The sequence below is a fragment of the Alosa pseudoharengus genome, unplaced genomic scaffold (assembly GCF_046254945.1).
Source record: "Alosa pseudoharengus isolate Yale_2024_CS ecotype anadromous, Long Island Sound unplaced genomic scaffold, YU_APseudo_1.1 YU_APseudo_1.1_scf_9, whole genome shotgun sequence".
In the NCBI taxonomy this organism is placed as follows: Eukaryota; Metazoa; Chordata; class Actinopteri; order Clupeiformes; family Clupeidae; genus Alosa; species Alosa pseudoharengus.
The window spans coordinates 17,640,837-17,668,067 of record NW_027468881.1 but is presented as its reverse complement, the minus strand read 5'-3'; the positions used below and the strand labels follow the sequence as shown (position 1 = coordinate 17,668,067).

The window sequence follows — 27,231 nt, the reverse complement described above, 5'->3', positions numbered from 1 at the left end:
CAAATTTGAAGTGTCATCGTTATAATGCAGTCCTTGAAAGTCAGCCTTGGATGATATAATGTATATGACAAACGAGACCGCCTGATTTAACCAGTGGTTCTCAAATTAATTTGACGTTTTTGTTTCTGTGCTGGTCAGTGGTCACAGTTGTATCCGGAGGTAAGAAGAGACTTTTCTTAATCTCCCCCTCAGCATCTCTGATATCCCATCACACTAGTAACAGTTGCCATGGAAACTAGATGTTGAATTGTGGCATGGATGTAAGACTGCTTCCTGAAATAGATTGCTGTTTCACTGTAGAGGCGCACATTTCTACAAAATACGCTCATGTTTAACCATGTGCGCTACATCGAAGATTGTTTGTAAAATCTACGTAAAAAAGTAAGACACATTTTGAATTGTTATCTGGTGTGTAGGCTATACAAAAACAAAATAGCTACCGTTGTCGCGTTTGAAACTGTTAAAGAGCGGAAGACTACAACATACTCTCATCTGAGCTGCAAGGAAAACAGTGACATGCTTGAGGGGGGAAAACATCAAAACAACATTTGCATATGACTACTTTCCTTCGTATTATGTTCATTTATAAATTAAAAATAGTCGACGATAGTCTTGAAATAACTCGTTCTGTCATTTCAGTGGGATTTTCAAACATGCATTTTTCTAGAGAGGCAATTTACGTCATGAGCAGAATGACGTTTGTTGCTGGCTGTGAGTCCTCGCGACCAGGGAGAGTTCAGGCAAGCAGACTGTGTAGCGTACAACAACGCGCACCAAAGTAGTCGGGCGTTTATGGAAACAGGAAGCCGAGGGAAAGCAAAGCAAAGGATTAAAGTCGGGTCTCTGTGTGACTTCAAAGGGCGCCTTGCTTCGTCGACCTATGATATAATGTATTTAGTACAATTTGAAACACTGAACAGCCGCCATGGAGGGAAACGAGAGGACTTTTGGCGCTTTGGACATGAGTACAGTCAGACTTTCGTTTAGGTTCAACGGTGCACGTAGCAGCTATTCGTTTACAACGAGTTCGCTGCAGGAGAGCTTTCAGCAGCTAGTTTTCTGTTCATTTTAAGTTGCTGTGCTAGCTAGCTGCTGAATAACTGTAAGTTAAGTTAGCGAGCTAGCTGACAGTTGATTTTAGAAAGAGTAGGGTGGAATATCATCATTACCGTTAGCTCCACAGCTTCCTTAGCGCTATGTTACACGTGTTTGAACAGTTGCTGTGTCGCGGAAAAGATATTAAGTAACTATCAAAAGTCGACGGACATTAGCAACATACATAGGTGAAGGCCAGCGGTACTCCTTTAGCTGCTTGCTAGCTGCGTACAACCGATAACAAGCTAACGTTAATGTCAACTAACATGGAGGAAGATATGCATGTGTTGTCAGTGCAGTGTTACATAATTGCAAAACAGAATTGTACTCGCTGGTCTCACCTTCTGCTCTTTGACGGCACGCAAACCGACTTTTGACATCTTGGATAAAATACTTATGGCTGTTAATTGACACTCCGAAGAACCCACGCAAAATGGACTCAAACACTCTGATCAGTGGTAAGTTCACATGTGTTTCCTCGGAATCTTATGAATTGGCAGGCCTCTTATAAACACAACTGCACTGATTTTTATTTATTAGCATCTAACACCAGCTAGTCTTATTTTACCTTGCTAGTTTGTTTTTGATCAGTTATAGCTCATGGTACAGAGGACAACACAATGAGTATCTTGTTTTAAAAAATAACCAGGCGGGCGGGTTTTGACTGTATTCGACATATTACACTCATACTCCCATTAAACGCATATAAATGAATCAACCGTCCATTACAGCTCGTAGCTTACCAGATGGTAAGCAGATAGACCGTACATAAAGGCTTCATGGAGCGATGATGCATCATGATGCTGATTTGAATTGTTGTTATTAAAATACATTACAAGTGAAAGCGTGGCCGTTTTTAGGTTTGTTCTACTAGGTAACTAAATATTAGTATATGTTACCAGTCAATCCTGTATGAGAGCGTGCACAATCTCAACCTGTTGGAGGCCTTGGGGGAGGCTGATACAAACAAAACAAAACAAAAAATCAGACATATGAATGGTCCTGCAGTTCAGCCGAAGGATTATGGAGCAAGTAGCTGGAAAAGGTCTAACAAAAAGAGGATTTTTTTTATAGTCATCTTTGACAACATAGCAACTCAGTGCTGTAATCACATAAGTGAAATTTCTGATTAGAGTGAAAAAATAGTCTAATGTTGGTAAACATTAATATCTGTTTTTGAAACAGTTGTGCTGAGTGCTCAAAGCTTATCATTGGTTTGATTGAGTTGCTGCAGATGGTGACAGCTGTGTTTAGACAAAGATTGCTTCACTCAGGTGTTGAATAGCCTGTTTCTTCTGCACAAGCAGTAAAAATTCCTGGATGAATTCTAACATGCCCTCTCACCACAACTGCTGACTGCAAAACCAAAATATGCTAATTAACTTGTATTTCATGGCTGCGTCAACAAACAAAAAAGAGTAGGCTATTGATTCACACTTTAGCTGTTCTGGTTCTGTGCCAGCTTTCCTCATGTTTGCAATATATGCATCTGAAACTAATGTCAGTGAAACTGCAAACAGCTCCCCAAACCAGTGGAACTGATCAGGGAATTACTTCTTACTAAAGGAATTGTATCAACTATTTCATGCCTCTCCACCATATTTACTCTACCTCCTCTCTGTTCTAGGTGTCTCCGTGGTGTAAATTAATTCTGATATATGGTGAAATACATAATCTGCACCTCGGTCTCTTAAGGACTGGCATAATAGATAGATAGATAGATAGATAGATAGATAGATACTTTATTGATCCTCAAGGGGAAATTCAAGATAATTCAATAATTGGCTTTGGGAGGCCATTGCACAAGCGTTATAGGAGCTGACAGGTTCAAAGCAGATTTATGCTCTGTTTGTCACACGTCATTGTTTATGTTTGCATTGCTATTAAGATTTATGAGTCTCTGTGCCAATGTATGCTGTGATGTTATCCAAGATAAACAAGGAGCCATATATACCACTACAGCAGGTCTGGATCTGTGCTCTTCTCATGGAAAACAACAGGGCCCTCATTGGAGAAAAGCACCCTTGACACATGAAGACACTTGTTGTGATTATATGCGTAGCGCATACAATGAAGTACATTGCAATTGATTTGATGCAGGAGAAGTTTGAGAGGCTGATTGTAAACTGATTTGGTCTTTGTAGGCTACAATTGTCTCAATTTGCTTGGGATTAGAACCATGCTGGTTAAATTGCAACATTCTTGTGATAAATGTCTATAGCAGACTTTGACCATTTTTATTTATGGGTTTTGGGTCAGCCATATCATCCCTCATGCTGTCACTACTGCCAATGTAGAGATATTTGCCTGCGTTAAGAGCAGCAACAGATTCAATAATTGCTGGCATTTAATGTGCTTATCAACACCTGAATAGTGAATTTCACAGAAAATGGAAGGGGAAAAAAACCCTGTTCCATGGTGACTGTTGCTTTAACACGTCTACCATGGTGACAGTTTCCTAGGTATTTGATATGAGTTGCGTAATTGGACGGGGAAAAATGGTAATACGACTAATTTGCATTCACGTCGTGTTCTTCCTTAACTTGTGATGCCCGTCCCCTCCACTTTGTCTCTGGCAGCGCTTTTGTCCGCGGGCCTCTCTCATCCAATCACTCTGGGTAACATGATGCCAACTGCATGGAGGGTGTAACACTGAACTCTGAGTAACATAAGCCCTGTCCAATCCATTCAGCAGTAAGCACTGAGCATTCTTGCTTTGCGCCCTCTCTCATAAATTTAGAGCCAAATCAATAGCAGACCACATAAATGTTCTACAGGGTAAAATTATTTCTTTTTTTTTGTGGTTGAATTGTGCAATGGATCGTCTCTAAAAAGGAAATACATGGCAAACAAAGTTGACGCTATATCCATTTCCTTATTTTTTGTTCTGTACCAGTTTTTTTGTAGAGAATGCATTTATCTGTTGATTAATTAGGTCACACAAATGCATACTATAGTAGTCATAAACCGAGCCAGATGCTTTACTGCATCTGCCAAAAGCAGACTGTTTGTCATTGGTTGTCTCGTGTCCACAAATTGAGATGTCTGTTCTTCCCCCATTAATTCACTAGTGTCATTTGGGAGGCTGTGAATAATATGGGAATATGTAGAGGGTGAAATGGGCCCTCAGCCACCCATCTCCCTCTCTCTTCCTCCCCCTCTTGGATTCTCACGGTCTCTTAAATTCAAATTCAGTTGCTTTTCTACCGTGACTGTTGACATATAGTGTTACCAAAGCATAAAGAACAATAAAGCTTTGTGTTCATTTGTAAAATAACATTGAAACACTCTCTCTCTTTTCTCATGTGTCTCTTTTCTTTTTTTTCTTTCTCTGTTTCTTTCTTTCTTTCTTTCTTTCTTTCTTAATCAATCGCTCTCTCTCTCTTTGAGCAGCCATGGATCCATCCATCACCCTGTGGCAGTTCCTTCTGCACTTGCTGGAGAACCACAGCCACAAGCACCTCATCTCCTGGACGCCCAACGGGGATGGCGAGTTCAAGCTGCTGGATGCTGAGGAGGTGGCCAGGCTGTGGGGCCTCCGCAAGAACAAGACCAACATGAACTATGACAAGCTCAGCAGAGCCCTACGCTACTATTACGACAAGGTGAGGCTCTGCTGCTGTCTGTGGTCCAGCCTGGGTAACACACACTATGGGAAATGCAAGTGTGTTTGCCAGCTTTGAGCAAGGCTCATGTATAGATAAGTGAAGGGTGCTAGTTGGAACTACGAGTTCTCCTGGCTCATTACAGAAGTCGGTAGAAGATATGAAATTATCTTAAATTAAGGTTAATTTATAGAATCCGTCTGAGAGAGTTTTTTAGCCTTTAGATTGAGACTTATCTTCAACTTTGAGGTTTACCTACAGCCCTTATTTAGAACTATAAAAGTGTCCTGGTTTGCACAGTTTATTTGCACGTTTGAATAGGAGCTTCCTTACAAGAATGTGTACTTCAGTATTATTTCTATTACTGTTATTGCTTTATAAAATTGCTATTGTTATTCATATCACTAGGTGAGCTTTTGTCTTCAGTCGATTTCAGGCAGTTTTGTTCTGCAAATCCTACTGGTGTCTGTAGGGGGTTGCTGCTATGCTGTGCATTTTGAACATAGCAATTATATGCTATCCCCATGGCTTTCAAGGTGATTAACGTGTTCACACTATGCTGCAGATTCTGTCAAGAAAATTACTGTTTATTTGGCGGAGTATTTGTCTGCTTTTGTAGGGATGATTTATATTTTTAAAGCATTTATTTATATTCATTGGTACTGTAGTACAGTTCAAAGTAGTCTCTCTGCACCCTGAAGTTCTAACATTGTCATGCAATCTCTTGTGCTGTATCTGGGCAAATGCTCAAATATTCATATGGTATAAATGACAATGTATATCTGTTACAGAGTGAACATAGATTGATGCATGAAATGAACCGTGTGTGTTTGTTTGTGTGAGGGAGAGAGAAAAACTGAGAGAGATAGAAAGAAAGACAGAGCAAGTAACAGCGCTTGGTTGAGAGTATATGACAGTAAGCAGAACTGATCAGTTTTGTCTTCCTTGCGTCTCCCTCTTTCCAAACGCTTCCACCACAGAACATCATCAAGAAGGTCAGTGGACAGAAGTTTGTCTACAAGTTTGTGAACTCCCCCGACCCCGCTTCGGCCGAGGGGGTGCGAGGGCCAGAAGATGCTGCCGGAGGGGGTGGAGAGGGTGCCCCCGAGGCGATCCTGCAGTCCAAGCCTGCGGGTGCCCTGGCCGGTATGGCCGGGGTGACCGGCATCCCTAAGAGCCTCCAGCCCCAGAGGCCCTCGCCCAGCTCGGCCCAGCGCAGCTCTCGAAACGACTACATGAAGTCAGGCCTCTACTCCACCTTTACCATCCAGTCCCTGAAGACACAACCCCCCAAGTCCATCAAGACTGAGGGCACACTCCTGACGGCCGAGTGCCTGCCCAAGGCCGGACCAGCCGCTGTGCACACACCAGATGTGGCTCTGTGTGAGGTGAGACTCGGCACTGTTCAGCTATACAGATTATGTCCCACTTTCTTGTAGAGTCCAGTTACACAGGCAGGGGAACCAGGGATGGAAATTAGCCAGATGCTGGTGAATTTGTGTACTGGCGGGTGAATTTGGTCAACTTACCGGCCACTGGTGGGTAAATAAATAGAGCTAGCATTCCATAACTATACAGTCAAATCCAGTCAAATTTTCATTTTTAACTGACGGTTAAAAATAATAAACATAAACCTAGCAAGATCTGTTGATTTACGCTGAATTCTCACAGTATAATATTCTTGCACGAATAGTTCTCTTTTGAAGTGACACAAATTACACTGTTGAACTTGTTACTTGTGCGCTGGTGTGTCAGTTTGACAGCAATTTACTGCGCACTAAAAAGGGGGAGAGTAGCCTAAACAGGAAGGGACGTCTTGGAAAAATCTAATTTGTATAGTGGTATGTTCGTCTTTCCTCCAGGCCGCATATGTATATAGTTGGATCATTATAGGATGCTCCAGAGATCACACGAACAGAGTGTCTTAGGCCCCATCCACACGAGAACGACAAAAATGGTGTTTTTGTGAAAACGGTAATGTTTTTTTTTATCGTTTTGGCGTAAGACAATGGCGTTTTAGGTCCCTAATAACAAGTTCCAGAGTGGGATTTTTGGAAAACGCTGGCTCGTCCTTGCAGCGTGGACTGGCAAACAATGTTTTCTGCTAACGATGACGACATAGCCTCACCTCTAACCTCTGACCCTTAAACCCAGCCGCACTCAACACATCTGACACTGCTAGACGGAACAACAACAATAATAATACAACAACAACAATAACAATGGTGGATCACCAGAGGGGTAGTTCACAAAGGCAGAATTAAGACATCCAAGATAAGTGATAAAGCGAGGTTTGACATAGCGTTGTCTGGTCATCCTAGCTCAACTCGTTTCACTAATGCCAATCCAGGATGAGTAGAAGCGACTATGTCAAGCCAGGTGTAAGTAATTCAGGATGTGTGCGCATTCTCGTTTCTGCTCCAAAGTGCCCACGGTTGGAATAAAAAAAACGCGGAAAATAGCGTCATTCACACAAAGTGAACAACCGCTATTGATAGACTAACAATGAAGTAAAGTTATCCTTTTTGGAATGGGGAATCATTAGCCTAGAAATCTAGACGCGCCCCTAGCGGCAGCAAATTACATTTGCTGCCAGGGCTAGTCTAGCAACTCTCCGTTGACTTGTGAGCTCTAGAAATCGAAACTAAATCTGGCATTGAAATCGTGTATAGAGTCGTTTGTTAGGCTTAACATAATGATTGATGGCAGAGTTGCAACGGTTTGGCTTGAATTCCCTGCTACTTGAAAAGAAATATCCTATTGCGTCCTATTGCGTGCAGAGGGAATTTGAAAGACAACTGATTATCCCGACCCTCGGACTGAGCACTGCGAACGGTGAGTGCCCAGACCCTACATTATAATGTGGGTCTGGCTCGCCAGGCTAGGGAATCATGGCTATTTCTGTAAAACAGCAGAAGCGGGCGTGGTAGAAGCTCAATGAATCTAAAACAAGAGCGTACAGGCACATTGTCGCATGACAGGTCGGGAATGGCGAGTATGTAAAAGTTAATTAATGATCACAAACGTTTAAATAATGACAGTGGGTCTAGTTATATGTGATCACAATGTGTAGTGGGCAGTGGAATAACTATTGATTTCCGTTTGTGGTGACTGCTGACTGAGATAAGGGATGAGATTAAATAGATCCTGGAACTTAGCCTGGTCTGGAGCAGGCTAGCTCCACAGAATAAATCGCCATGGTAACTTATACCATAACATATCCTGCTGCCCCCTATCCCGCTTTTTTTTTTTTTCTTTTTTAAGTATATTTTTTGGGGCTTTTATGCCTTTAATGCGACAGGATAGTGGAGAATGACAGGAAGTGAGTGGGGGAGAGAATCGGGGTGGGATCTGAAAAGGACCACGGGGCGGGAATCGAACCCGGGTCGCCGGCGTACGGTGCAGGTGCCCCAGCCACTTGCGCCACGACTGGGGCCCCCCATTCCGCTTTTGTGCAACCGGATCACGGATAAATTGAGCCAGGATAACCAAAATATCCCGGCTTAATCCCTTATCCTAGTTTTGTGCAATAGGCCCCAGGCCGTGTTAGTGCTGCAGGCGCTGCTGAATTTGTTGTTAGCACTATTGCAACAAAACCTGGAAATCCTGTATCACTAACAAGACCAGCGAAGGCGCATTAACAATAGGATGCACCAAATACTTTTGAATCTACCATTTTGTCCTACTAGAAGATCAACCAGGATTTTGGATAAGACCTCGGAGAACCAGCCGTTGGTGGGACAGCTTTGTTAATGGCATTGTGGTGCACGATGAATAGAAACAGAACTTTCAAATTGTCCAGAGCCTCTCTCGTCGCTCTGAGCGAAGAACTGACTGTATATCGAAGGACAAGCAACTAACATGAGAACACCAATTGACATAATGAAGAAGGTTTCGTGTACGCTGCATTACCTGCGACGAGGGAAGGCTGGGGAAGATGGCTAACGCCTTCGGCTTGTCGCAACAGGCTGTGTCCGATGTTGGTAGACATGCAGAGCCATCACCTGGTCCTTAATACATCCAGCTGCCTTTCATGGAGCCCGAGGCAGAGGATCTAGTTTTGGGCTTTCATCACCCTCATGGTATGCCACAGTGAATGGGAGTTGTCCACAGTTCCCACATTGAAATCAAACCATCTACCAGCTCCATGGACTACATCATCAGAAAGGGTAAACATTTCCTTAATGTGCAAGCTGTGTGCCACTACAAGTTCATGGATGTGGTTGTAAAGTGGCCTGGGAGTGTTGCGATGCACGGGTCTTTGTCAATTCAAAGGTGAACTCTTGTTTTAAGACTGGCAAGATGCCTGCGCTGAAAAAGCAGACGAGGAGGCTATACCCATTTTTCGTTTGGGTGTCTGGGTGACCCAGCTGAAGGAATATTTGACTGGCGGCTCTACACCACAAGAACAATATTTTGAGCTACGTTTTTGTTGGGACCACCTCATTGAGTGTACTTTTGGTCGACTCAAGGCCATTTGCCACTCTGAGTTGGACTATGGACATCAATCTGACCGACCTACTTCATGTCATCTACAACAATTACTGTGAGGCCAGTAAGGAGGCTGTATTAGTAGTATTATTTATTTAAATAAACATCTAATATCCATTGATGCTCCGCACCCCGAACAGTTGATTGCGGTAATGCACCAAGATGGTATGCCAACCGCCAATACAAATTAAAGAAGAAGAAGAGGCCGTGGATGAACACTGGGAGCCATACAGTGTGATGAAGACTTCCAGCCCTCCACACAGTTTGACAACTACCTCACTGACTGTAACGAGGGAGAGGGAAAGAGCGTCAAGAGAGTGGTCACCAACTACCTCGATCCTCAACAGAAAACTGGAAACAAAGACTGTCCAATAGCTTTAAATGCATATGCCAATTTTGTGATTGCTCAGGTCACTTGGAATGTTATCAACAGTATTTATTTATTTATTCATTCATTCATTCATTCAACCTTTATTTATTCTCGGAGGGTCATTGAGGGAAGCCCTCATTTTCAATGAAGCCGAGATTACAGAAACAATGAAGTAACAAGATGTAAAAAGAGAGAGAAAAAAAGTATAGGTATAGGTCTAGGCCTATAAATAAAATAAAACAAAGAAAAATAAATAAATAATAAGATAACATACATTACATTATAGAGGAGGAAGGGGAAAAATACACAAAATCGCGCTCCACAAACAAGACACATAACAAAAAGACAAAAGATGCCGGACGGAGCGGCGTAGTCGCCAGCGTTCCCGCGACATCAAAACAAACAAACAAATTTACAACATAACAATTGACACACAAGACAAAAGATGCCTCATGGAGCGGCGTAATTGTAAGTATTGAGTCTATATGTAGCTTGTTGTGCGTGTTAGTTTTTATAGTCCAGGTGCGTCTGTGGGATGTAGAGGTGTGTGTAGTTAGCCTGATGCATTTCCAGGATATAAAGGAGCCTCACCGCTTTTATGACAAGACCTATGAATGCAGTTCTGTTGACCTTTAGTTTTGTTAAGAGTTCTGTCCAGCATTGATGTTAGACCGTTACATCTCTATTGATGGTTGACTGTTACATCTCTAAAGTTGATTGGATGGTAGTGGCAGTGGCAGGTTGACAAAACATTTCATTGATGGAAACACATGTGGCTTCATTTGCGTTTTTGCTTTGTTTCACTATGCAACAGAATAAGCTTAGTGAAATATGTTTTGTTTTTTTCATGTTTATCAGTGTACTCATCAGTGTCCTTTACACGAAACTTGGTGGGCATGTAGCCCAACAAGGATGACACGGAACCATTGTTTTTTTTTTTTTGATCTGTCGCTCCCCTGTCGGACTGGACCCCCGAAAGGAGGGTAGGGCGGACATAGTTTTCTGTGAATATCTCGAGAACTGCAGGGCCTAGGATGACTCATTTTGTTTTGTATGATGGCCTCCAGGGGACATGTCAACCCATCCCATATCCACTCATTTGATGTATAGCGCCACCTAGTTAAAAATGAAAAAGCAAAAACGAGGCAGTGTAATCGCAGCTATCTTTGGCTGACAGGTTCAAAACTGCGCAGAATTTGAAGTGTAGGATCATTATGACACCCTCTGAATTCATGCCATGCATGCACAGACTCACACGCACACACATGCAGGCAAGCAGACACACACAGAGAAGCACACGTACACAAAAGCAAACGCACACATGCACACACTCATTTACATACACAAAAGTTGCAAGAGTAGGGAATGGAGACAAATTGACAAGTGTGATTTATTTTTGTGGAGAAAATGTGCAGGGCTCAGCGGCAGTCATATTTTGTTTCGTTTACTTATATTACATTTCGTTTACTTGGCTGACAGTGTAGACCCACTGCAGTCACTGGAAATAATGAATGTGTTATTGTATAGTAGTTCCAAACTCATAGCAGCATAAATGCATAATCGGGCCATTATACAAAGTGTGTACGAGTCAGTTGTCTAATGCATTACATTACATTTGTTATTATTTATTTACTTATTTTTATTTATTCGTTATATTGAGATCACAGGTGCATATGTATTTTGATAGTCTCAAAGGACATGTTAATGATGTACACATCCATGCTGGGTCCTGCAGAGATGAAAATAGTTTTTGCTTTCTAAAAATGAATTGATGTGGGGAGTCAAATGTATCTGTCGAAAGAGATGGGTAGTAATGATGTGTCCTAATGACCCTGCTATGAGATGGCAACATTCGATCTGTTGCTGCACACCTTAGGGGGCCTTGTCATCTGGAATTGTGTTTCCATCATGGAGTCTGTTTATTCAGTTAATAGGAAGTGTTGCCTGCGTCTGTTCTTCATTTGCATGGAAAAAAAATATGATGTTTTAAATAAATAAATGAATGGCTTTGAACAAACATATAATAAAAAATAAAGATTGCTCCTGAAATAACTCTTTCAGATGTCTAACAAGCTCTACTACACAGGGGACTACACAGATTTGCATACGGTTATTATCTGACGTGACTCAGAGTCCACTGAAAGTGTATGCTTGTGAAAGAATAAAAGTTGGTGAATGGGCGGCCTAGAGTAAGAAAGGCAGGCAGTTTTTGCCAGTTGATGTGGCCATATCAGTTCACTAGTCTGGTCACTAATGTGATTCTAGACCTTGGAGGTAAAGAGCTCAAGAACTGATCTGTTGGCATAGAAGGCAAAGTATGATTGTTTAATTGGTCATTAGAGAAGTGGCTAGTGTAAATAGTGAGAATGTAAATGGAATGTGCGCAGGGTTCTGAGGGCATGTTTGGCGTGTGTGCGACAGGTACGTCTGTGTGCCCCCGAGGCCCAGCAGAGCTCCCTGCCCCCCCACAGCAACGGGGTGGAGAGCGGCCTGCAGGTGATCGTCACCCAGCCCTCACCCTGCGCCACACCCGCCCTGAGCCCGCAAACACCGTCGGGCTCCACCACGGGCAGCACGGTCAGTCTCTCTCTCCTTTATATATACAGTGCTGTGCATAAGTTAAGACATCCATGCTTAATTTTCTTTGTGAATGAATAATGTATCGTAAATAAATACATGTTCTTCCTTAAAATACAGGGGGCATAAGTAACCACACCCCTATTCCCATAGAGCCAGGCAGATTTTTATTTTCAGTTATTTCATGGATCCAGGATACTATGCATCCTGATAAAGTTCCCTTGGCCTTTGGAATTAAAACAATTAAAATAGCCCCACATCATCACATACCCTTCACCATACCTAGAGATTGGCATGGGTACTTTCCATAAGATCATCTTTCAATGCAAATCAAACCAGCTATTAGGCTAACTGAAATAAATCCATGATAATCTCTAGGTATGGTGAAGGATGGGGCTATTTTAATTACTTATGCACAGCACTGTCTATATACACAGACACACACACACACACACAACGGAGTAGTAAAGAAAATCCTAAATCCTGGACTGTTTATAGTGAATCATCAAAGTGCACATTGTATTCATATCAAGCATGTACAAACACAGACCATACAGGAAAGAGAAATGAATGCAGCTCTAACTTGTTTTAAGTCTTGTCTGCCAACTAACCCCCCCCCCCCCCCTAATTTTCCACACAGAATGCTCACACACAGCAGACCCAAACCATGGGCGACTCTCCGCACATCTTTGTGACGAGTATTTCGGACCAGGGCTCCCTCATTTCTCTGACGCCTGTTGGTGCCCCTGTTGGAACTGGGGAGTGTGTGGTCAGTCAGGCATCCCAGGCACCCCAGGTGTATGTGGTCATCAAACCCCCAACAGTGAGTGCCACCTCCAAGGAGCCTAGTCCATCCTCGGATGATGACCTCCTGGAGATAGTCCTCGATCCAAAGACAGCCGTGGAGGTAGGAGTCAGCCTGGACTGTTCTATAAACTGACAGACTGTTCTTTTTTTCCCTGACAACATTCTATCTACACTCTGTTACTGTCACCTACAAGGTGCAATGGACATAACAATGTGCTAAATCACATTGAAATTGTCCAGATCAAATACGTTTTTGGAGATAAAGTTTTGTAGCTGCTTCCCTTAAAAGCAGCAAGTCCATTTGTAACTGTAGATTGTAAGGTGTACCATATGTACTGGAGCTAAGCTAGTAGGGGGGCTGGACCATAGACTGGACCGGTTTATATAGAATCAATCTATATACAGTCTATGGGCTGGACCACTCCCAAAGGTTTGTTAGCTGCAAAGCATATGGCCATTTGAATGTCTATGCCTCTTTCATATGTAGCGTCCATGCTGTCGTCAGTGTTTTTCACTATGGGTTGTGTTTAGTGCTTGGTATGCACTGGCATTAAGTTCCATAATAAACTCAAGGCTTCCTACATGACTGCATAATGAATTATCCTTAAATGTTGCCTATTAGATGTAGCATCATGCTGTTCGCATAGGCTGAGTGGGTGTTCTTACCCATTAACCTGGAAAACAAGCCTGTACTCGTCCCATTTTCCATGCAGTGGTAAAACGCATATTATTCTGTTTGTCAGACGCCTGAGGTTGTTCCACCCTGCCACCTCCTCTCTCCAAAAACAAAACTCACTGGCTCATAGGTGGCTTGCATTGTTTTATCTGTTTTGTTGTTTCATAGTTTGTCACCTTGTTTACACCCCCCAGGCTGTAGAGGCAGTGTCCATCTCCAGGGATGCTGAGGCCCCTACCCCTGTGGACGTCCCCGCCCCGTGTGTGGAGCCGGCAGGTCAGCCTGACAGGCAGAAGGAGGGGGATGGAGAAACGGAGATCAAGGTTGAGCTGGCAGGTCAGTCGCAGCACAGTCTCTTGTGTCTGACGTCTATTCATGTGATTTCACGAGGCCAGCTTAACGCTTATACGTTAAAGAGACAAGCAAGGAATCTGTCAGGGACTTTGCTATTCGGTCTCATTATTCTTAGCTGTAGCACTTTAAAATGCATGTAACAGGCAGCTTGATGTAGTTACTGGTGCCACGTGGGCTTTTCTTGTCTGTACAAAGTCGTCAGACTGAACGGATCGTTGGCCTGATGTTTGTATTTCCACAGAGGGCTCCCCATCCCCCTCCCTGTCTGTTCCCGTGTCCACCTCCTCTCAGGAAGTGCACCCGCCCAAGGCGAAGAAGCCTCGGGGTCTGGAGCTACCCTCGTCCCCTTCAATCTTACCGCCTGGCCTCTCCCTGGATAAGGTCAACGCAGCGGTCAACAGCCTCCTGGCCCCCGGAAGTGCCACCAACACACTAACGCCTACAGTTATCACCTCTCACGCCCTGGTGAGTGTCCTCACCAGGGCGCCCTTAACTCAGTCGACAGACAGCCGTCTGTCACACTGACAGACCTGCCAACCTCTACGCATTTTGCGTAGCAACCACGCATTTTCAGATCAAAATACGCCGCTACGACTTTTTACTTAAAACTACGCAAAACGAGCAGACATCCAACTTCTCTAGAAAGCTCCTTGAGCATGTGAATCTCCCGCTAATTCATGCGAGGATGAGATACAGAGAGAAAGTGACAAGTGAGAATGATAGGCAAAGCATAGTGGCCTCTCTTTATGTTATTTTTTTTCTGCCAACGGTGGGTAAAATGAAAGACTTGATGAGGTGAGTTTAACAAGTGTTCACTCGCAAATTCGCGTTCCCCTAGCTGCCGTTTTGCTGTGAAACTAAAAATATTCCACTGAGTGCGATTGTAAATTCACCTAGGCCTAATAGTTTGACTGTGTCTTGGAAAGTTATTACTTGTTCACGAGTTGTTTCAGTTAGCATATTTTCAATGTGTCGCTGATGGTTAAAGTTTTCATGACTAAGGCGCTAATGGAGCCTTTCCAAGGCAAAATGCAGCTATTAACAACGAGTCTGAAAGTGGACCAAGGCGAAATATTTTGAGCTGCTCATTAATGAGTGTTCAATTTGTTTTTTTCTTTGGAGCATATGGATCCTTCTTCTTGATTTTTAGCGTGAAAACAAGTGAGAACAAATAATAGGCTTATAGACGGAGATCGCGCACCTATCACTGTAGTTGGGATAATGTAGGCCTAATCATTGCAGCCTCACAGATGGCAGAAAGACACCGCAATCTGAAAGAAAGTGCACGTGCAAGTGCAAGTGAAATTCTTTAAAAGCAATCAGTAGTTTGCATTAGTCAGCAGGTAATACTTGAACAATGAATGTTTTTTTGTTTTTTTTACAAATAAACAAAACATGTAGGTTATTGTGAGTAAAGGGATAGACTACACACTGACAACAGCAGATGTCCATAAGCCTCTATCTACTGTAGCCTACATCCAGGTAAATTAGATATGTTGGCATAACATGGACGATAGATGTATTTCTTTACAAAATAAATCTTTAATATTAATGGATTGAAAAGGGGTATAATACCAGGCATGATTGAATTGGGCCCACATAAAAGAAAATGAACAATACCCACATCAGTGCCTATCAACACAAGTGGTTTTCATAGGTCAGGATTGTTAGGCTCTAAAACAGATTGTCAACATTATAGAGCTACTGTAAAAGATTCAGTTTGCACTTTCAGGAACCCATTGAATCCCGTTTAGATAGATATTCAACATTAAATATGGGTCGCTATCCAAAATGTGTCTTGCGAGTATGGCTATGTCTGTTTTTGGCTGCATGCATGAAGGCCGACGTGAGCAATTTTTGTTTTCTCGGCTCGAGGTGCTACTCAAAAAAATTCTTCAAGGTTGGCAGGTCTGCACTGATGTGACACAGGCTCAGAGAAGTCAACTCAAAACTGTCCATTAGTCTATACGTCCATTCTATTCTGTGAAGCCTCTCAGCCAGCAAAGGAGCAGTGTACAGAAAGGCTTCAGCTGAAGAGTCTCTTGACCGATCCTCAGCATTGTAAACACAGTTGACTCATAATGAGAATAGGGTCACACAGTGTTAATTTGAGTGAAGTTGTACTCAGCTAGCTGTGAGTAGGGTAGAGTAGTGTATGCATATTGTGTATATTTTCAACCTGTTGAAATCTTGCGTTATACTATTACACCATAATCAGCCATGTTCTCATCAGACATTTCTCTCCCGTGTTGCTCTCCCAGACTCCGGTGTTGCTGACTCCCAGCCCGCTCCCCTCCACCATCCACTTCTGGAGCACGCTCAGTCCCATCGCCCCTCGGAGCCCTGCCAAGCTCTCCTTCCAGGTATGGCTTCCTGTTTCCTGCCTCTGCTGTCTCCCAACGCCGCCCTGCACTGCGCCATCTGTCCCTCCTCACACCTTCATCTGACTGCAGGGGAAAGAGAGAGAGAGAGGGGGAGAAAATTACATAGAGAGAGAGATGGAGAGAGTGATTAAAGGAGAGAGAGAGGAAGAGGGAGACAGAGAGCTACCATTGTGGCTTGGTGGCTGTGTGTCAGAGCAACAGAGAAGGGATGCTGTAGTTCAGTCTGCAGTCTGTCCCTTTGTCTCCCTCTGCTGGCAGGTCTCCGTACTGTAAGAAGCACTGTCAGTGTCAGTGTTTTTGAACTGCGGAAAGACTCACCTTGTTGGTGGTCTGTATACAGTATAGTACTGTGCACATGTTTTAGGTGGTTTAGTTGTTTCATAAAATATTTGTCTTGCACTGTTAATTTCTATCCTTATTACCAATGCAGAATGAAAAAGTAAAGGTAATTAGTTGATAACTACCGTAACCAAGTGTAGTTTTGATAGATATAAAGAATTGGCAATCGCCATACTGTATATATGAGTTATTGTAACTTGTTTTTTTCTGTTATGCCTGAGTTGGATGATTGATTTAAACATTTTTCAAATATATTTGATATAAGCTCATTATAAGTCCCTTTACATTCCTGTAGGAGGTGCAATCCTCCTACAGTACCTGCAGTTTTCCAGCTATTCTTGTCCACTCTCAACCATCTTCAGTTAAAGTTTAAGGATAACAGCGAGGCTACAACGAGGACGTAGCTGAAGCGTTGCATCTGCTGCATCAGTTAGCTTCCACTGTAATCAATGAAACTGGCTACACCAGACGTGAGAGCGACGTGTACGTTTGAAAAAAAATAGAAAAAAAACATCTTCTAAGACTATTACTACTACGCTATGCAAATGGCTTCACTTGCAGACCCGGTGTAGTTTAGTGTGGACAAGGTTGTTTCAGATGTCCTGATTTGCATCTCTGTTTTACGCTTGCAGTTCCCCACCAACGGCAGCAGTCAGATCCACATCCCGGCCTTGAGTGTGGACGGCCTCTCCACTCCCGTTGTGTTGTCACCTGGACCTCAGAAGCCCTGAGCACCTGTCTGGCTCCATCACCTGCTTCTACGTTCTGTAGTTTCACACAGCCTAGCCAATGAGAGGCTAAGGACAGATGACTGACAGACACACACTCCACTCAGAGATCCTAGTGTGGCCAGTGGGCGGGGATTTCTCAATCTCCAAGCCAATGACTGCACAGAACTGCATGTTCCAGTGCGGCCCCAACTCACCTGATTGGCTTGTCTACATGCCTTGGCTGCCAGGTGACCCAGAGGTGGCATCTGTAACTTCTCTTGCGTCATAGAAAGTTCTAACTCAGTCTTTTTATTTTTCTAAGAATGTGTTTGTGCGTTTCCTTTTTCATTATTTATTTTGTCTGATTTCAACAAAGTAGACATTTTGGTGCATCTCTCTCTCTCTCTTTCCCCTCTCTGTTTAGTTGTGAATATTTTAACACTGAGCACTTTTTCAGTGCAATGGCGCCATGATTAAGCTCGTTTCTACTTTGGACTGAGCAAAAACAAAAAAGGAGAAGAGTTTTTGACCAAGTGATGACAGTCCATCTCTCTTTCTAGTCAAATGTTTCCATTTCAAATTCACCATCAGATCCACAACAGAAGTGACAAGGATGTGTTATGTGCGCCGTTCGGCTGGATGACTTGATGGGAGGAACATTTCTAATGTTTGATGCACTTGGTCTGCAAAAGGAGAGAAAGACGACAAGAGAACTTTTGTGACCCTCTTGTATATTTTCCATTGACAGAAGAATCTATTTTCTAAATCAGCTGGCACTTTTCCGGTGGAATTTTCACAGCCATTTTTTTGGATTTTTCCTTTCTGGAGCTCTCTGCATGAAACATGGATACATAAGATGATGAGTGGTTTTTTGACAAATGGAATGAGCCAACTTTGTTTAGTGAGACAAAAGAGTCCATGAGAGTCCATTCCACCATTTTAAACGGCTCTTTTGTTCTACATACTGAAGCCATTCCATGTTTAGGGAAGGAACGAAAAACATTTCTGACTGCTTTCTTGTGCTTCTCTGATGTTGCAAAGCATCCCTTACAAAGGCAGCCTCCTCAGTGGAACAAGGTCTCTGCAGTGTCGCAAGAAACCTTTTGGAATTGTATGTTGTTGTTATTTTTTTTGAATGAACAAAAAAAAAACATCACAGGCAACCAAAGAAATAGCATAAGCTGTTTGTATACAAATTGAAAGCATCCTTCGTAGTGCTCCAGTGTTTGTCTGTTTTGTGGAAGGGCCGCAAGACAGAATAACACCACACATAATCTGCATTCATTTAAAAAGTCTGGAGACGGGTGACTGTAATGAATGTAAGTTCTTTTAGTGGTGTAACACCAAGTGTAATTTAGCAGGAGAGGGGGAATCCATCGTTTGAGGACACAACTGTGCTGTCATTTTTGTTTCGGGCATTTTCCCAGCCCCGTATGAAAAGCAGTTGGCTTTTAGTGTCATGATGAAGCACCACTTATGAGAGATGTCCTCAGATTTAAATCTGTGAACCTTGCCAAGCATATTTATTCAAAATGAAAAAATGCTTGACTTGTGAAACAAGTGTCATCTCAACATGTTACAAAAGGAGGTGAAATGATCCATGGCTGTTCCCATCTCATCTCAGAGACACGTAACAAACTGATTGTGGATCCAGCAGCTTGTTCTCTGGTGCTGTTTGACTGAAAAGCCTCTTATGCTCCTTAATACAGAGTCTGATTGAAATGCTTGTAAGCAATCCGGTCTTTAACAACACGGTCCAACATCCCACCAAGCAGCCTTCCCAAAATGTGTCAGCTCTTTTACGGATTTGGTGTCTGTCAGTAGGAAGTGAACGATTTTGCCGGGGTTTGGCCAAAATTACCCAAAAATAAGTGTGTCTCAAGCTCTTTGTCAAGAATGTGTTTTTTTTTATTATTGTAGTACAGGAATCTTTGTCAGATTGTATTAAGCACTTTTCAGAGAGTGCACTGTCTTGTACTTATGTGTCAGGCAGCAAGAATGCTGTGTTCTTTCAACAATCATATCTGAGGAATTGTAATGAAACGATCCAGTCAAAGCACATTCAGACACCCCCTCCCAGCACTCAGAACAGTTCACAACAGAATATCCCATTAGCTTGCTTGTACAGATGTTACCTAAACATCTCGCCAGTTGAGTACACTTAAGATGACGAGGTATTAAGATGCTGAGATGTGTTGATGAAATTGTTGTTTTATATTTCTCTGCATGTAAAATATGGCGCTGTGCTCCATGTCTTTTTGACTGTTCGCATTTCTTAATGCACCTGTTGCAGCTCGGCCTTGAAACACTTCTGCACAGCCATCTAGAGAGAGAGAGAGAAAAAGAGAGAGAGAGAGCCCTTGAAATAATTAACTGTTAAAAGCGGAAGCTAACTTTATACCGTGTAGTGATTTCCTTTGTGGCCAGCTGATTGTTCAACTGGTCATCCAAGCCAATGGGGAGGTCTCATCATGTTTATCCATTCCTTGGTCCCTGTGCTGACTGTTTGCTGAGGCTTTTTTAAAGCATTATTCACACCAAAATTTCATCCAAGTTGAAGCCAAACAGATTTAACTGAATGAATGTACAGAATCTTAATCGTTTCTCTCTGTTGTAACATTCCCAGGGCACCACCACTGACCCGTTCACTACGATGTTGAGTTGATCTTGCAGTTAAAGTTGTGATGTGTGTCTGAATTGAATGGCATAGAAAAAGCAGAAGTAGCACTTCATCCTCCTGTTCCTAGCCTACACAGCTCTCATTTTTTTAATTTATTTTTTTTAATCTTTTTAATTTATGGGTCACATGGCCTATTTTAAGTGCACATACAACATTTAAACGAAAGTGAAACGTAAAGCCTGCTTTTGTAGTGCACAGCAGTGGAAAGAATTGTTTTTACAGAAAATGTAAGCAGCTCGCACCTCTCAGTCTGTTATTGTAATTGTTATGTTAGTCTTGTTTTTAATGTTTTAATCTTTTTAGCCCCATTAATGAAATATGTTTAGATATAATTTTTCCTTACCCTTGTTTCCTACATTTCCCTGTAGTCAACATGTCTTTTTCAGAGGGAGGTGTGTTTGAAAGGAGAAATCTCTGTGTGGACTGTCCATCACTGGTTGTTGTCATGGAGTGGTTTGTTTTTGCCATAAAAATCAGCAGATCATTATGAAAACGAAGCCATTTTACACAGCATGACGAGCTTGTTGAGTCAACCTGGTGGATTTTCACAAGTAGGGCATATCTCTCATCCTTTACTTATTAACCAGGCAAACAATAACACCGCCTGCAATATGAAGTGGCTCACTGTGATTTCTGTTATTCTTATGGGTCATTTTAGAAAGCACACATACAAAAACACACATGCCCACGCACTGTGGCACTTGTATTTGGCACTCTTGGAACACGCTTTTGTTTGTTTTCAAAGTTGAAAAAAAAGAAAAACGTTTCTCTTTCACAATGTGTACTTACATGCAGATATGAGCACATTTCATGCTAAGAGGATATATGACCGTTTCAGGCTTGCTTATTCTAATTCTACATGTCCTAAGCCTTGTAATGGGGGTTAAATGCATTTTAAATACCGCTTGGCCTGACTGTAAGCTCTCTCTCCCGCCCTCTCTCTCTCTCTCTCTGCGCAGTTCCTTAGCATGATGTTGTGTTTGCGTTCTCTGACTTACAACCAGCGTTTGAGCTTGGTTGAGTTTGACCACATGGCCCTGAATTGGGGCAAGATGGGGGGTGGGGTGGTGTTGTCCAATGAGGTGGCACAACCAGATGTGTATGTGAGCTTTCCTATGTGTACAAAAGCAGTGGACGTAAACAAACACGTTTCTGGGTTAATATGCAGTATAGATTACGCCGTTCTTGTGGCAGCATGGCAATGTGATTGTTCAGGTCTGTGTTGCTTTGTATTTTCAGATGAAAGAATATTTTGATAGACAGAGTAGTTTTGTAAATCATTTGAAGATGACAACGAGGTCATCCTTGGTTGAGCTTAACCTTTCAGAGGAAAAGGTTACGTTTTATCTTGGCACATGACCTCAACCAGCTTTCCCTCTCTGCAAAGTCAACTGAGTGAGAATCTCTCTATAGACTGTTATAGTTACAATTTAGAAGAAACATATGGAGAATAAGCCAAAGCCTTAATATTGAGCATTAGATGAATATTTTGGCATGTAACACTTATTTGAAAATTGTTCACAGTAATGTGGAATATTATGACCCATTGCTTTCCCAGCTTTATAAAGAATATCTGCTACTGCTCAATAGTGGTGTGCTGTTTTTGTGATAGATTCATCATCATCATTGTTAGGAGTGACCAGGATGTGTTTGATTCTCTATCTGTGTATGTTATGCAAACTAAGGGCCAGGATATGAAAAAGCCATTGAAAATGATTTCAGCTCTACAATCAGCAATCATCTGACACGGCTCATGCTCAGTACTCACACCACCTTTATGCAAGTTGTATCTCAATACCAGCAAAACGTTCGGTTTCCTTCTGTCTTTTGTTTCTTGGGGATTTACCCTTACTGGTGGTCTTTTTGAAGACTCGTTATTGCACCCCTTATTAGCTGATGTCTGCATTAGTGCTTGTCTCAGTCGTCATGCCCTTTAGGTTGTCATCAAAATATATCAACAACGTACTCTCAGCACCCATCAAATCATTTGGGCTCAAAACTGTTGAAAGTTTTATGCTTCATTTTAATATACTTACAAAGTTACTGAAAATGAGATGTCTTTGATGACAGGTTGCTGTATGTTGTGATTCCATTCCTTTTCCTCTTTGACTTGCTTTTCTATTTAAATGTCATGTGGGAGTATTCTCGTACGACCTGGTAAATCGCAACGTGTTGGCAAAAAAAACTTGCTATATGTGTATGTGCAAATGTATGTGGGATATCTCTTGACATGTGGAACGCAGATTCCTTTGAGAGTCTGCGTTTGAACCCCAAGACTCTGTTGCGAGTCGTTACGATCTGTTAGGCTTCTCCTTTCTTAACCCAGATGAGTGGTGCTCTCTGGGGTTTTATTTAGAGAGAAGGAGAAGTCCCTTTTTGTCTGATTTGTTTTGTTTGTTTATGAACTGTCCAAATACATTATATTTACTGGAAAAAAGAGAGACAAAACTATTTTTAATCTGCACATTCTACTTTGTTTGTGTATATGTTATAGATATTAATCTTGTTTTTTAAAGAAATACCTGGAACTAATGTTCAAGAAAAAAAGAATAAAACCTTATTTTGTTCTTTACATTGTTGATTGTTGATTAATTTATTTCATAATTCTTATGTGTTTGACATATTTGTTCTGTTACTTCGTAAACTCCCAATACTTGCTTCCTCAACAATTAGTTTAAATTGAAAATTATGGAAATTATCCTACTCCATTGCCCGCTAACAATACCCCAGCCCAGCAAAATGGCACAAAATCTGACATGGCACATTTTAAACTTGAGAATCCCCCAAATAATTATGGCCTGCTCTGAAAAGTTGATTTTCTTCCGCTAAAAACAAACTTTAAAAAGCCATTTCAACTCATTTCAACTATGCCTGAATAATACAACTCAATCCCTGCTGGGAGAATTTAGTACCCCTCCCAAAAACAATGCTAAAAATATCCAAGAGAAGCCCACTCTGCCTGCTTCAAGAGTTTCCATCATGGATGTTGTCCTCTAGTTTTGGGGGTGGGGGCCGGTTCTGTCCCTCCAGGGTGAGAGGCAAGGTATTAATTAATGAGGGGGGGTTTAAGCAGAAGCACAGCAGGACCTCCGCACAATGTACTGATTAGCCAAACCCCAGAACACTCCCTTGAAACTAGTCTTTGATTCCGCTTGGCGGAGACTTTCAAAAAGAATGATGAAAGAGGCTCTTTTTAAAAATGCTTATCTGTTCCATATTCTGTGGCGGTGGAAGCGAACGATGGGCCTACTTATCTGACATTCTGTGTCGGCGTTGGGAAGCTCTGGAGTATTTTCTTGTGTTGGGGAACCGATGGGGAGGGGGTGTGTCCCACTCTGTTGTTTTGCTGATGTCACCAACCCGTCTGACACATTTGCACAGACTGACAAGATTGCCATCATATCTAATTGATCTTATCTTCTGTGCTTGATCAATTTTATTGCCACTCGGAATGCTAATGGCCACTAATGTGCCAAGCTTCTGAGAACCTCAAGATCCACTCTGCGATAGCATCAAACATAGCACAAAGTACCTACATTTATGGGCAAATATCTTACAGTGCTCAATTGAAGCTATCATTCACATGGAGGGCACCATTAGAATGGTCTTCGTTTCCCCGATTCAGCTGCCACACAAGACCTCTCTTTTGCATACCGAGACATACACCTGTGTGCCAGGAGTAAAAGTGTACAGGGTAAAACTTTTGTAGTATTTCAGATTCTTTTCTTTCAGTTCCTGACTGCATATGCACAGTTGCAGTAGCAACATGTCACTGCTGATTCCTTTGTTTCTTTTCAGTAGGCCAACACATTCTGTTGTTCTGCACTTCACTTGGATATCAAACCTGTGTCAGTCAGCATCCAGCAACAATAAGCTAAACTACAGCAGCCCTCAGTACCATCACAGAGGGACTGAAAGCAGTTTTCCCTCATTTCCTCATACCATCAAAGGCCCCTCTGAGCCCTGACAGGGTCCACCTCCTCTCAATTAGTCCTCCCTTTTGGATAAAGCCTGAGAAAAAACACAAGCCTGAGAGAAAAGTAGTGTATTGCCACAAAGTTCTCTGAAGTGCTCCGGGAATGGTGTGCTGTTCAGGTTTCAGGTTACAGTGAGTAGTTTAATAGACTCGGGCTGCGCATCTTACATAAGATGGATTGCAAAGCCCGCAGGGATGATATTAGCGCTGTCAGTACCCCGTATTAGGCAGAAGGAGGATGCATGGCCAAGACAGCAGCATTGCAATACCCTCTCGTCATGCGGTGATCTAAGGGATGAGGTGATTTAAACCACAGATAAAATTCCTGCTTTGTTTCACTGAAGCAGAGGTTAACTCAAATACATTAAAGTCAAAAGACAAATCAAAAGACAAAACAATGTATCTGATCAACCCGATTACTCAGCTGTCTCATTGTGATCCTGTGATGCTGTCTGTATAGTCTTCAGTGTCAGGGTGTGTGTAAATATATCTGAGTTTGACAGGTAGAGAAAATGAGGGAAATTGAGAGACTGGCCTATTTATAAAATACAGCTTAATAGTCTCACTTGTGGCAAAAAATCACTCCTTTTTCATCTTCTTTTGCCTAAATACAAACCACACTGGATCCAGCCACTCCTTTTGACAAGTTGTTGGTCCTTCCCCTTTAAGAGGCTTATATTTATTTTACACAACTTCAGCATTCCTTTGTCCTTTGGCATATACTGAATTACAATGACCTATTTCATCAATGTCCTTCGCTAATGAAGCAAGCATGCCCTGCTCCAGTGCTCCCACCGCCATCGGAGCATGGCGTGGCCATATAAGACACCACACATTTACATGTGTATATAGATACTCTATTCACCAGCTCTCGGTCTGAATATGATCAAAACCTTACTACGTGTCATGGTGCCTTTTGTCTTACAGTGTACCATCTTTTTTTTGTCCTCTTTGAACTTTATTCCTTTTGTCCATTAGGGAAATTTCCATTGCAATTTGTCGTTAACTGAACATGGCTCAACAGTATGCAAGCTCATTCTTACAATGAATAAGTCAGTTGAGTTAAAGTTTAATCATAGAAAAGAAAGAACTCATAAATATGTGCATCACACATCTTTTTATCTGTACTAGATCAGCTGGAAAGTTTTAGTCATTGTGGACCCCATAGTGGTAGTGCTGTATAGCATGTTTCTCATAAAGCCTTTATTACAATGAATAAATAATTAATAGCACCATATTTAGAGAAAGATAGTGAGATTGTTTGTGCTTCTAATATTCCATCTCTTAACAGAGATCTGCTTTTTTTAAGATAAAAAAAAAAATCTTAATTAAAAAAGAAAAATCTTAATTATAAATTAAGACTTAATTAAAAGTCTAAATAAAAAATATCCCTTATTGCAGGTTTAACACTTCAGTTCATTAACATTGATTTATTCATTGAATAATGTGAGTAAGATTCTATGTTTTGGATTGTAGTAGAGTTCTCATTGGGGTAAAGTTGAATGCATTTGCGAAAATGAACAACCGTGAGCTTCATCATCAGAAAGCACTGATGGCTCAAACATACTGAAATTCATTCCTCTCGCTTAACCGTGTTAGTTAGGGACTGTAAAGTGTTACCCCTCTCGTGTTTTTGTGCAGTTGTTCTGATGTATGTAGGCAGATTATCTTTCCAACGGAAACGGTGTCCAATCAATGTACAAAACTTGTTTTTTTGTTGTTGTGAAAAACATGTCTTTAGTTATTTGATTAAGTAAAGTGCTTTCAGACGCATATCAGTTTTCAGACTTTCAGATCTCATGCGTCACCCCCTGAACTATTTTTTAGACTGTAAAATACACGAGTGATCTCTACTCATCCCACAGCCATTGTTACAGTCGTTGAGTCACTGAGAGGCCTTTAACACAATCTAAAATTCTTAGTAATGTCATAAACAAACAAATAAAATTATAGTTAATTAATACAATTCCATAGACAAACACCACTGCCCAACAAGTTGTCCAGTGAGTCATAAGCCTTGTTGTGGTCTGAGTGACGGTAAAGGAGGCCACTGGTTTTGGGAAGAAAAAAACATGAGCGCATCAGCCCTGCTCTTGTCTGATGACTCAGCAGAAGCATGCTATAATGGCACGATCAATAGCTCCGAGCAGGCAGGGAGCAGGCCCAATGACAGCAGAACAATGCCGGGCCATGTCATCCTGCAGTGATAGTATGCTGTACATGACCATGAGGAGTGGAGTGTATTGGGGCTGCTGTGTTGTTATTTGCTTTGAGCACCTCTCAAAATGTCCCTTATGTATATTTGTAAAGTATAGACTGCACAGCTCGTCTGCTTTCTGAACCTGTGTGTGGTTTCATTATTGTTTTATATTAAAATGCAAACAAGTCTCTTTTCCCAAGGCTTGTGTTTAGGGTAATCCTTGGGGTAGTGCCACACACACACACACACACACACACACACACCAACACAAACACACACACTCTTTCTCTCTCTTTCTCTCTCTCTCTCTCTCTCACACACACGCACACACACACCAAAGTTCTATCCCAGCATGTCTCCACCATGGCTGTCTCAGTGGCTGCTGTGTCAGAGGTTGCTAAGACTGAGCCGGGGCGTTTGTGTGTCTCTATGTAAGCTGCAACGTGACTCTCCCGCAGGGGCAAGCCTGCGCACCAGCCGGCACAATAAACTCCCATGTAGGGGCCTGAGGGGGAATTAATATTTGCCTGACTAATCCAACGTAATCCCGGATTTCAAGGGATGTGATTGTTTTTCACTCGGCGTGGCAGGGTGCTGAGATGCACACCCAGGTCTCACACATCAGCGTGGGGTAGTGGGTGGGATGGAGACTGGGGGTGGGCTTGAGCTAAGCACAATTCAGAGATACTGGCCAGTATTTATTTTCATTGGTGTCTTTGATTTCTGTGTAGTGTAATTCTGGCAGTAGGACAAGCCTTGCTTAAGGAACACACACGATTAGGGGTAAAACAGAACTAATGCTGTCATTAATTGTGTAGGCTGTTGCTTGGATTTGTGCAATTAATTGGTCATGGACATTTTTGACAATGCCATTGCACAATACAGTAGCAGAGGCCATCACCTTTGGGAGATAAAACCAGTTTCAGAAAGAAAAAAAAAATTATTTTATGCAGTGGTTCTAATACAT

The 27,231-nt window shown here is 42.1% G+C and overlaps 1 protein-coding gene across 1 annotated transcript; it reads left to right on the top strand.

The window, feature by feature from the left end:
* Positions 1-758: 758 nt before the first annotated feature.
* Positions 759-22,660, top strand: elk1 (ETS transcription factor ELK1). The gene is made up of 9 exons (XM_076277204.1): positions 759-1,553; positions 4,489-4,700; positions 5,681-6,088; positions 11,983-12,138; positions 12,779-13,045; positions 13,816-13,957; positions 14,217-14,440; positions 16,237-16,338; positions 17,331-22,660. The coding sequence occupies exons 1-9, from the start codon at positions 1,529-1,531 to the stop codon at positions 17,427-17,429; spliced, it is 1,635 nt and encodes a 544-aa protein (XP_076133319.1). The 5' UTR covers positions 759-1,528; the 3' UTR covers positions 17,430-22,660.
* Positions 22,661-27,231: the final 4,571 nt, after the last annotated feature.

Excerpts from the sequence above, each read along its gene's own strand:
- elk1 (XM_076277204.1), top strand. The coding sequence starts at position 1,529 with ATGGACTCAAACACTCTGATCAGTG. Across the intron at positions 6,089-11,982 it reads CAGATGTGGCTCTGTGTGAG|GTACGTCTGTGTGCCCCCGA; the intron begins GTGAGACTCGGC and ends TGTGTGCGACAG. Across the intron at positions 14,441-16,236 it reads TTATCACCTCTCACGCCCTG|ACTCCGGTGTTGCTGACTCC; the intron begins GTGAGTGTCCTC and ends TTGCTCTCCCAG.